The 12,263-nt window shown below is 38.5% G+C and overlaps 1 protein-coding gene across 6 annotated transcripts in view; it reads right to left on the reverse strand.

The window, feature by feature from the left end:
- Window positions 1–2,056: 2,056 nt before the first annotated feature.
- LOC122254642 (protogenin) overlaps window positions 2,057–12,263 on the reverse strand; it is a 195,900-nt gene continuing 185,693 nt past the window's right edge. For 3 of the 6 annotated variants that reach the window (XM_086537740.1, XM_086537738.1, XM_086537742.1), the window contains 5 exons: window positions 12,054–12,241; window positions 9,638–9,782; window positions 8,758–9,029; window positions 3,607–3,714; window positions 2,057–3,369 (listed from right to left, as the gene is read on the reverse strand). In XM_086537740.1, coding sequence (XP_086393866.1) covers window positions 2,965–3,369; window positions 3,607–3,714; window positions 8,758–9,029; window positions 9,638–9,782; window positions 12,054–12,241 — 1,118 coding nt within the window. In that variant the 3' untranslated portion in view covers window positions 2,057–2,964. Of the gene's footprint in view, window positions 3,370–3,606; window positions 3,715–4,368; window positions 8,613–8,757; window positions 9,030–9,637; window positions 9,783–12,053; window positions 12,242–12,263 lie in introns of those variants that run through there. The other 3 variants (XM_086537744.1, XM_086537743.1, XM_086537739.1) reach the window with 2 other exon arrangements.

A 12,263-nucleotide genomic window follows, 5' to 3' on the forward strand; every position in this document is an offset into this window, starting at 1 on the left:
TGTGTGAGTGTGTTACTATATAAATGTTCATATCTGTATAAGTATCTGTATCTGTGTATATGTAAATATGTGTGTGTGCGTGTGCCTGCGGCTGTGTGTGTGTGTGTGTGTGTGTGTGTGTGTGTGTGTGTGTGTGTGTGTGTGTGTGTGTGTGTGTGTGTGTGTGTGTGTGTGTGTGTGTGTGTGTGTGTGTGTGTGTGTGTGTGTGTGTGTGTGTGTGTGTGTGCGCTGTGTGTGTGTGTGTGTGTGCGCTGTGTGTGTGTGTGTGTGTGTGTGTGTGTGTGTGTGTGTGTGTGTGTGTGTGTGTGTGTGTGTGTGTGTGTTGTGTGTGGCTGTGCTGCGTGTGTCTTTGTGTGTTGTGTGTGTGTGTGTGCGCTGTGTGTGTGTGTGTGTGTGTCGCTGTGTGTGTGTGTGTGTGTGTGTGTGTGTGTGTGTGTGTGTGTGTGTGTGCGCTGTGTGTGTGTGTGTGTGTGTGTGTGTGTGTGCGCTGTGTGTGTGTGTGTGTGTGTGTGCGCTGTGTGTGTGTGTGTGTGTGTGCGCTGTGTGTGTGTGTGTGTGTGTGTGTGTGTGTGTGTGTGTGTGTGTGCGGTGTGTGTGTGTGTGTGTGTGTGTGTGTGTGTGTGTGTGTGTGTGTGTGTGTGTGTGTGTGTGTGTGTGTGTGTGTGTTGTGTGTGTGTGTGTGTGTGTGTTGTGTGTGTGTGTGTGTGTGTGTGTGTGTGTGTGTGTGTGTGTGTGTGTGTGTGTGTGTGTGTGTGTGTGCGGCTGTGTGCATGCATGTGTGCCTGTATGCGTGAATGTATGTGTGTGAGTGTGAGTGTATGTGTGTGTGCGTGCACGTGTGCGTGTGTGCGCAGCTGTGTGTACGTGCACGTGTGCGTGTGTACATGTAGTATGTGCTAGAGTGTACATGTATGCGTATATCCATGTGTATGGGTATGTAAATGCATGTGTACATGAGTATGTATATGTGTATGTAAATATGCGTACACACACACACACATGTACACACACACACACACACACACACACACACACACACACACACACACACACACACACACACACACACACACACACACACACACACACACACACACACACACACACACACACAAATTTAGTATATACATACACACACACATATATATAATTCTAAAAATCATTTATATTAAATTTGCTGTACAAACCATAGATTTCTAGGAGCAACATTACATCATATAAGCAGGGCTATGAAGATGTCGTGGTGATGTATTTGGATAAGAGGTTAGCCCGGGCTCTTCACTGAGAGGCGGATGATACAAGTACTACTCAAAATTGCCGCTAATCAGTCAGTATGTACCTGTTTTTGCAATCTATGCCTTGAATACTGCATGAACTTCATCATACAGTTGGAAAACATGATATGCAGATGAAGTGAGATGATGTTTGTGAATGATATCCGAGTGGCACAAGGTGACTAAACGGTAGCAATTTGGAGAAGTAGTACAGCACCACTTACCAGAAGTCTGTATGGAATGCAATATGGATATGTGGGTGAAGGACCATGAAACCTTCCTAAAGACTCAATGCCAAAATTTTGATGTGTACTGTTTCAAATTTGTGTCAAGCAAATAATAAACATAATGTTACACTATCAATTTCAATTAGCAACTACATGTTATTCACTACATATTATATCACAGTAATTTATTAAATGAGCATAGTACTCTTTTGAGAATTATTGTGTCTATGAGAAACTATTTCTGCTACATAAATCTTAAACAAGTAATCAATTAAAGTTTGGCATGTATTCAATCCTTCACCCACATTGAAAGGGCTGATAACATGGTAAATTGTTGTTCAGCTAGCTTTGCTATGTTATAAGCACTGCATGTGATCTTGTGGTACATAAGAGAGAGAGGATGATTACATGATGTCCACCACTTAATGACCTTACACTTGCTGCTTGTTAGGAGGAAACAGACAAAAGAGATACAATATCTAAACTATCATGATTTTAAATATCTGCCTCTCAGTCTAATAAACCCCTATTTTCTCATCTTTTTATTCTTAATTCTCTTTTTCGACTTGGTGTCACCAAGTAATCATCTTCCCATTTTCTGCACTTAGTAGATGCTCTTGGTATGAATCTCCCTGATTTCAGACTGCAATGATTAACAGTAAGAAACAAGAAACAAAAAACTAACAAAAAAACACATAAATGTTATAATGTGACTGCTGCCTAAAATTGATTTACATGTAAAGGAGTATTAACCCATTACTCTTGTACTACTGTATGTTATATAAAACAGCAGACCAATCAAACATGTCAGAATCAAAGGTGTATTACAGTCCTATCAAAAGAGGTGAGAAGAGATTACCATCCCTGATACAAATATGGCGAGACGCTGAGGTGGTGAAGACGTGAGAGGGATCTTTGGGGCTGTATGGTTGCGGGGGGGAGGGGCAGGTATGCCGTTATTTGCCAGGATAATCCCTGATACCTTGTCGTCAGAGAAATGAGGGAGCACCCTGGACACAGCTCTCAAGTCACAATTTACAGATAAAAAATGACAGGAAAAATTATAATTTGTACTCCTTTCACTCAGCCTCGGTTAAATAATTGTACCGCGACTTGTTTGTCAGGGAACACTGAGCCCATACTGTGTGACTGAGAGCCATATCCATGATCGCAACAATGTACACACCAACTAACAACTAGCTGTTAGTGGCTACAGTGTGGTGCCTGACCCAGCCCCGCTCATATGATGGTCTCAAGTACCCACACTGACATTTGTACACTTGGAGCAAGGCACACGCATCAATTCCACTGTGGGCTGGATGGGCAAATTTGCCACATACCATCGCAGCAGCTGGGCCAGGCCTTGTATACGTATCAATACCCGCATCAGACCAGAGGAGACTCTCCGTGATAGGGGCCTGCGAGGGTGGGTAGCTGGGAACTATACCCAGGCACCTACGTAGCTACTGCACTGTTGTGAGTGGGGGTTGCGGGGATGATGTTTTTGTTGCACTCGTATTATGATGGGAATTGTGTTGGTATGGAGTGCTGGCATCCTGGGAGCCAACACTATCAGCCATCATTTTCTCTGGTTCCATCTCCACATCACTTTCTGTGGTACTTAGAGTAGTGAGGTTAGTGAGATTGGCAAGCCCAGCTTGAGAGGCTCCACTATGGTTGTGTTCATGTCGTGGAGATGGAGGTAATGTACCACTTTGAGAATGATTTGGCTCGCTGCCACCTTGTTCAGCTTCCCTCGGCTCTTGGCTATGATTTTGATAAACTTGGGGGAGGACACTCAGGCTCATGGCACCATTGCTGCTGCTGGCACCTATCACCAGCCGTTCACTCTCCTCTGACGACAAACCCTGGCAACAGAAAAATTAACTGGTTAGGCTCAAGTTTCTCATATGGGGATGTGCTATCTCTTTGTATCAATATAAGATTAACCCATTAGCAGCGGATGGCATGATTTGCTGCAAAGGCAGAGTTGGTTGTAGACGTGGATGGCACCGTGCTAGACAATGTAAACCCGCCATCCTACTTCAGACATATTTTTTTAAAACTGCGACCAATGGGTTAACACAAACTCAACATGTATTCACCTTCGTCTCTGCATGAGGAACTGCTTGTAGCTGATCTCGGTTTCTGACAACGAAACCATTGCACCTTGGATTATTCATCCCGTTCATACGAGCTTCTGGATATCCTCCCTGTTAATAGCATAGCTGTATCAGACTCTTTCTATAATCAAAATCCTCCTCCTTATAACCTATCTAATATCTAAAAATGGAAATACACATCTTGAAATTAGTATTTCATAAAATAATACAGATAATCAAGCATCAAAAACCTTACATAAAAAAGAATATAGATAAATCTATCTACAGATTACTTTTTTTTCCAAACTAAATCCATCATCAAGTGTACACCAATTACTTTACTATTTTAACTTAACCATCACTGTAGCCAAACAAAATATGGTATCAATTATCAACTATTTTTACAATTCAAAACAGATTTATGACTGAGGATTTGTTTGGTTACCTTCAGCCTGTCTGCAAAGGGGTTATTATTTTCACAGAAGTTCTAATCAACCCATTTAAAACAGGCAGCCTGTGTACATGCACTAAAAATTTGAGTTCTAATGCTGGGGTTAATGTATACACACTCTCCACTTAGGACCTAGATTCCAGGAACAAGTATACATCAAGTCAGGGCCAGAAATAACTCTCTTTTGCCTTCAGTGATTAAATTCATGTAATTAGCAAGATGGATTTTGGTGTTTCAGTAATACTGATGATGATTCTCAAAAATACCCTAAGAAGGAAATCTTACATACTGGTATAGGAAGTAAAGTCCAATGTGTTTTTGGTTGTTTATTGATAATACACGACTTTTGCACTCCTAATAAAGTTGCGTAATTCTTGCTGTCAGCTAGTTGTGGTGTTCTCATTGCTGATTAATGTGCAATTTTCATGGTGCCTATGTTGCATTGCATAAGTAACTATTGTTGGGCGAATTATTCCATATTGTCTTTCGCATCTGCAACTCACCTTGATCATCTTCTATTATAATTATATCATTATTACTATCACTATATCATAATTACCATAGTTATATCATTATTGCCATAATAATATCTTAATGGCATTTCCCATTTTAGTGCCATGTTACTAAACACCACAATGGTGATACAAAAAGATTCCACTCACTTTCTATTAATCATATATAGTAGACATTACCTGAAATTGTCCTTCTTATACCTGATAACTGGGGAGGCTGCAAAGCAGATCAGGGATTTTGTGGGGTAATATGTGAATAATATTGAATAAAATGCCTTGACATATGCCATAAATATACTATAATCATCATGGGGCACAGCAACAGCTCCCCCCTAATCCCATACTGGAAGACAAGCATCCTCCATGTATATACAACAGGACAGAGTGAGGGACACAAACCGTTATTCACCAACCAGTCACACTAAGCCAATTGGAAGTTCTGTGCATGATCGGCATGATCTACTTGGACCTCATGTCACATTTCTTTCTCAGAATAGAATACTAGTATCATTTGCCTATTGCAGCTGGGGGTACAAGCCAGCTAACTGGCTGTCTGGATAGGATATATTAGACAGCAAGGCTACTGGCTAGAAATTAGAAGGACAGGGAAAATATGAACATTTTTCCTCAAATCTGTCACAAGCTAAGGGATTAGGGTGTAGCTCTGAAACTAGCACCATGACAGTCATAAAACTTTATGACTGTGACAGAACTTCACAGTGAGAAGTTTCCAATGTTGTGTCATGTAAGCAATGATGTAAGACTTTTGGGCATATCCAAAGTCTTAATGTATGTCATGACACCTGTCTGTAATGGGTTATTGATACTGAAAGGGTTTGCAACGAATTCTGTGATGCCTTTCTTCAGTCAACGCTCCATCTATGGTTGTTGTCAGTGTACGTTATATGCTGAATCATCTAACTCTCCAGATCTACCTCTTTCAGAAGATTTTACATGTTGTACAAGCCCACTTAATTTTCGCTGTCATCACAATGTTGCAGGTTTGTGTAAACCCTTATTATCAGCCTTATGCTCCATTCTCCCTATACATGAGAAGAATGGTTGTTCCCAAGCATGGGAGACGGAGGGAAAACCCTTCCCAAAGGGGGGTTCCAAGCCCCCCTGCTTGGGATCACGAAGGTATATTTGTGGCATATATCAATGCAATAATGGGGCATCAATTGGTACCACTATCTTGGTAGTAAGTAACAAGACACTATTCTGAGAATTTACCTGAATGTTTCATGTTTGATTTGCTAAGGAGATAATTAAACCTAACCTAAGACCTCTCCTGATTCCCAATTCCTTGAAATAGTAGGAAAGATAAATCATCTAAGATGTTAGGTCAGTGAGTCAGAAGATCTGACTTACTTCTGCCTGTCATTGCCTTGATCTGACAATGCCTCCTAAGCCCCCTCACTATATTTCTACTGCTCATGTTACTCCTTTCATCACAGAAGACATGGACAACCAACAGCTTTTGACCTTTTGATGACAACAATATCATGAGAGGATACCTCACTGACATGCAATAGAAGCTCCACATGGGAAGACAGTGACAGGTCTGACTCTGATTTTTAATTTAACCTCTTAATGACAGATGATGTAATATCATGTTATGTGTCTGCTAGTCTTTCCACCTGGGACATGATTTCACGTCATGGCTCTTTTTATGGCTGATGCCTCATTGGGCAAATAGCCCAAGTCATTAGACCTGCTCATTGTATCCAGGCAGAGCCAAAACTTGTTGAGTTGATTATGTGTTGCAGCAATACAACACCAGTTTAGAGTTGGACGAGGATCAGCCATTGTCCACATTCCTCGCGATAGCTTGGAAAGAAACACTCCTGGCAAGAAATTCATTGGACGGAAACTGGTTCATATTCTCAGTCACTTAAGGAGTCTCCCCTATGGGCTTATGATCTACTCCTGATTCATGACAGATAAGGTGATGGAAATTATCTGCCATGAGACAAATAGTTAAGTTTCAATGTCTCTAATTTGCTTCTTGTTGAATATAGTTACAACTTATCTGCTTACATTAAGGGCACCAGTACACCTGGATTAATATCAAGATCGCCCAATTGAGTTAAAAATTTGAAGCACAGGGACAATGATTCCCTCCCTGTCTTTGATTCTGGATAAGCAGATTATCGATTTTAATAAAAGTATAAAAAAGGAGATTAAGGCTGAATCTGTAAGGTTCCGCACATATAATTCACAGAACAAAGATAGGCCTCCACTGTCATATAATGTAATGATGTCATGAGGAATGGAGCAATGTATGAACTGCCTCTTTGGTGCTTTGGCTACTTCTGGGTGTATAACTAAAACCCAACCAAAGGCATTGCAAATCAACAGATCTCATCAGGTCCTTGACACCATGCTACACAGCCTCTAAATTATATACAGGTTTATATTCTGTTACAGTGTAAATCCATCTACAAGAGTCTGTGACGATTCTAGAGGGCATTTTTAGGCTGTTACCTTTAACCCTTTCCCAACGGGGCACGCGCTACGCAAAAACCCCTATGCTGGACCATTGCAATATTGCCTTTGAAACGTCACAATGGCATGACGCCCCGGTATCGGGAATTTAGCTGTGTCACACGAGTGTGACGCACCGTCGTCATACGGTTAACCTGAGCAAGCAGGCATAGGTTGGCTAGAAGCTCTGTGTCAGCAATGCTGAAGGGTTCTGGATTTACATAGACCAGGATAACTAGTATTCTTTCCCTTCCCAATTCCATTACCTATAGACTCAGTATACAAATGTTGTTTTATGCCCCATGGCTTAGACGGGCTTATCATGATATAGATTATTACAGCACTAGGAGAAGCATGCTTGCCCTAAAGCAGATGGACAAGAACCCTGAAATGATGCTGTCAATAGTCAACACAAGTCAGATGATTTTTTTTGTCCTGATGTGGACTTAGTGTCAACCCTTAAGTAGCTGAAGGGGGCAGAATTTACCAGCCGGCCACATGACTCCATTGATTGGCACAAGTGGGCAGTGTTTTAATTTCCTGGAGTGGCAGATCAGATGAGTGTGCGTACTTGCTAGCTCCTGCTAATTTACACTCAACAGGAATACTGGGATCAGTACCATCAGTACCACCTTTCAATGTACTGTGTAATGGCATTTACAGAGTTCAGTTCAGACAGATATGCGAAGACGTCGCTTCGCCCGAGCTATATGCTCAAGGCGGCCCGGCCTCTGCCAGCTATGAGTGCTGACTCATCTTATCTAATCTTATCTGATCACTTCCCAGCTTCTTACGATAGAGGCAAATGGCTCAAATGTAAGCTGTGTCTAAGTCTTTTGTTTCTCTGCCACATCACATATTTTGAGATACAATAAAGAAAGCATCAAGGCAAAGACAATTTGTGAATGGCACTCCATTTTTTTATTTTTTTATTTACAGCACAAAATAAAAATAACCAAAATCTTTTTTATTTCAAAATAAAACCCTTAAAAATGTAACAAAACCCGATTATTCTCTGTAAATAAATCTATAACTGCATTAACAAACAAATCATTTAATGATGAATTCTCTTCTATATAGTCTAGACTATAAAATAAGTACACAAGGGAAAAGTTCTAGCAACTAAGGTGGCTAATATAAACAGCAGTATATAGTGCAAAATATAAAATCATAGAATCTAGGCATCTCCAGAATAAGGCACTAAGTAAGGGTAAAATTATATCAATGAAGCAGATGGTACAATGAGCAGTCATCTGAGTTACTCAGTATGGCAGCCAACAATAAAAAAACATATCCAGAATATGGTCTACCCAAGTGTAGAGACTATCTGTCATCATCGTGTAAAATTTGATAAAAAGTGTAGACAAAAGGTATGGACGTGAACGAAAAAAATTCACAAGGCAGCTCAGTTCAGTGAGATTTGTGATGGTATGGCTCAAACAGGCCTTATATAACTGTGGGTCAGCCAAATTTGGAGATATTAATCTGGGAACAATTCATTAACATTCACACCTTTTGCCAAAATGTATGACAATGAACTCATATGGTAGACCCTTAACCTGAAAACAGAAAACAAGAGGCTTTAAATATATTCAAAACCTAAAGACTTATTTTCAACTGTCTTTAACTACTAGTGTATCTAAGTCTATCTTCCAGACTATGTATTAAGAAACAGAAGAACAAGAATTGAAAGATTATATTTACCTTTGTATCCAGTGGAGGGCACTTGAAGTCTGCAGGTATTTGTGTTAGCATTGGGATGTATACTTCCATCTCTTGGCAATCTCCATCTGCTTGTCCATCTGCCTGCCCTATTTTGACAACCTGTGTATTGCGTTTACCGTTGATGTGGCCATTTCCATTACAAGCCAAAACCCGCGGAGATGATGAGATGTTGCGGACTTTGACTACATACACAGATGCAAGTCCAATGATTGTGAGTAGAAAAAATGCCGTAACCAAGCATAGGATGAGATCTGGAATAATAGTTTTATTTTTCAGTAAATTTAACTGACTTCAGGTTTTTGTATACATAGAGCAACAACAAAATTAATCATGATGGCAAGTGCGCTAATAGGTATTCAATTACAGGAAAGAAATTGATAAAGCTTCTCTAGTACAACTTGTTCTCCAAAGGTAAATATAAAAAGGCATCTTTAAAAAATATATATAATCAAAACTCACTACTGCCAATGTAAATAATTTGAATCTTTCATCTTTGAAAAGAAAAATCAAAGATGATACACAAATGACTATCAGAAATCACTAGTGCCTATTATGCATACTGAAAACTAGATAGTTTCCTCTTCCTTAGAAACTGCAGTGATGCAAGGCAATGACATATACTTTACATGACATTGAAAAATGATCAAATCAAAACTAAACTGTTAAATTTAGTAACTTCACACTAGGAACATTAAGAAATATTTGAAGTGAGTTACAATTTTACCTATCGGAAACTAGATATTCATTTCATTTAACTGATCTGGATAAGAATATTCTTACAATACAATCATACACTGTATGTTGATGTTAAAATTTGTAAGATATAAGACAACCCTTTAAAAGATGCATTTACACTTACAAAACTCACTGGAAGGTGGTTTTTGATCAGGTGGAAGAATAGCAGGTATCGTAGCAGCCAATGGTTTAGTACTCTCTCCGCATCCCACTGCTGAGCAGCCACGAATGCGAAACCAATACTCAGTGTTCGACACAAGTCCCCCAACCTGCAAGGGGAATCAGAACACTAATATACAGCAAAGATCTTGAATACCCAAATAATAATGACTGGAAGTTTACCATTATTGAGTAGAAAATGAAATATATGAAACAAGGAAAAAAGTAAAAATACTAAAATTTATTCTCCAAGCTTGAGAAAAAAGGAGGGGAATGAAGAAATATGAAGAGATACCTAAACTTTATCCCTCTGTTTCATTAAATGATTGTCTTTGTTCCTGACATATCTGTGGATGCACGGTCACTATATTGCAGCTATGCCTGAACTATAAGCATGGTAACTAAGGTGGTAATGTGTGAGTTCTTGAGCAACTTCTCGAATAGACAGGATGGCAAAGACAGAGATGGGACAAGGATGGTGTAGGTAGTACTGAGTGGATTAAGCTCTGTTGATGGCTCTGGCAATAAGGGGTTATAAATGGTAAATTGTTTTTTCATACTAATCATTAAACTGTTATGGCTTTTATCAAGTCTATAAATCACACTATGAATATAAAATTAAGAAATGATAATTGCAGTTTCAAATGCTGAAATCCCACAACAAAAGTTTCGCTACATCGGCATTTGGACAGACACACATTTCATTTTTTTTCAATATAACTGATACAGTAGCTTTATTTTTGTGTTTTGAAATATTCACTCTAATGAATAATTTAACAAATAATGTGCCATAAGCTGAAAAGTATACTACAGACCCAGGCAAAGTAGTTAATAAAGTACTAAGTAAATGAAAAGTAACTTCTGTCTTTGACAAGTACTATAGTATCATTTCCATATAAATACAGTCTTTGCTAGTTACTTTATATAACTTTATACTGAAATCATTGTTATCTACACTGTAATGTAATGTGATTCTGGTTAGGACTAAATTTTTTCCCCTTGTATCAAAGTCCACCAATCGCTTTATTATCTTGCTGGACAAAAATATGCTACAATCTTCTTTAACCAATAAAAGTTTATGGAAACAGATCTGTATATCCTTTATATATCATGTGGATAAACTTACTTATCCCAATGACAACAGGTTTGTTTCCGAGGGTGTATTTCTAGAGGGCGTTTGCAATATCTGGGATCATTTTTCTGAGAGTGCCATTGTGTGGAACATCTCACTAGAAATATCAATGCTCTAAACCCTTTGTTTGAATGTGTAATACATGATTTGGAGATTTAAGCTTACTGTTAGGTATAAAAGACCTAGTGAATCATTTCTAGGAAGCCTGTTATAGTGATATTGTAGTATATACTCTAGATTTTCTGATCAAAGGGAATGGACTACATCTAAAGGAAGTAACAAAGGATTATGGGAGAATGAAAATGAACTTTTGACATCTTTTTATAAATGTGATATATTTACTGAAACTATGCTTTATATATTTTCTATCACCTTTAGACCAATTGGCTCAACTTACATAATCAAGAACGTGGCAATTCAGGCAGGAAACTTTAAGAACATGCTTACATGCTTAAAGTGCCATATAACATATGAATTATCAGAAGAAGAAGAAGAAGAAGAAGAAGAAGAAGAAGAAGAAGAAGAAGAAGAAGAAGAAGAAGAAGAAGAAGAAGAAGAAGAAGAAGAAGAAGAAGAAGAAGAAGAAGAAGAAGAAGAAGAAGAAGAAGAAGAAGAAGAAGAAGAAGAAGAAGAAGAAGAAGAAGAAGAAGAAGAAGAAGAAAAACAGTAAACATGATTATCTTTGACTCCATTATGCAAAGCACTGGTAAAACACTCAAGATGAGCATAAACACATCTTCCTACTAATTTCATCAATAATTACTCATCATAACGATAAAGTTTGAATCTTAAGGCATTTATACATGACATCTGGCATCATTGGGTTAATTCGGAATAAAGTTTCCTGAAGATAAATTATGTCTAGTTTTTGTTGAAACATGCACATCTTTTATTAAATAATATGTCAATTTGTAAACAGTAACTATAGAAAATCAGTGATAGAAGAGAGTACTCATTGAAACTGAAATAATAACTTGAAAGATAGTTTGATATCAATACCTAAACATTCATGAACATGATACAACCTAATAACAAAAATGGCCATTTCATATACATTAAGTATCCACTCTGTACATAAAATTCTAACAATAACTTATCTTACTGTCATCTGTGCATTTTCTGCTACACTGAATGTGACACAGAAAACATTTCCTTACATTTATAATTCTTACTGCTTACCCTAAAATTATCATTAATATGATTAGTTATATGGAATTTCTTCCCACATATCATACAAACACCTACTCACCGTATCTGCTGTGGCATCACCCTCTACCTCATGCACATCCCACTCAGATAATGGCTTCTGCTTATCCAGACTGTAAAGAATTTCATACTTCTTCAGAGTTCCAGTCAACTGCTCTGGTGGATTCCATTTCAGGCGGATAGTAGAAGCATCCGTAGGTTCATACGTGAAGTCCTCAGGTGATGATGGTACTGCAAAAAATAAAACAAACAA

Source organism: Penaeus japonicus, unplaced genomic scaffold (assembly GCF_977035675.1).
Source record: "Penaeus japonicus unplaced genomic scaffold, GWHDUDI00000001_assembly GWHDUDI00000006, whole genome shotgun sequence".
Lineage (NCBI taxonomy): Eukaryota > Metazoa > Arthropoda > Malacostraca > Decapoda > Penaeidae > Penaeus > Penaeus japonicus.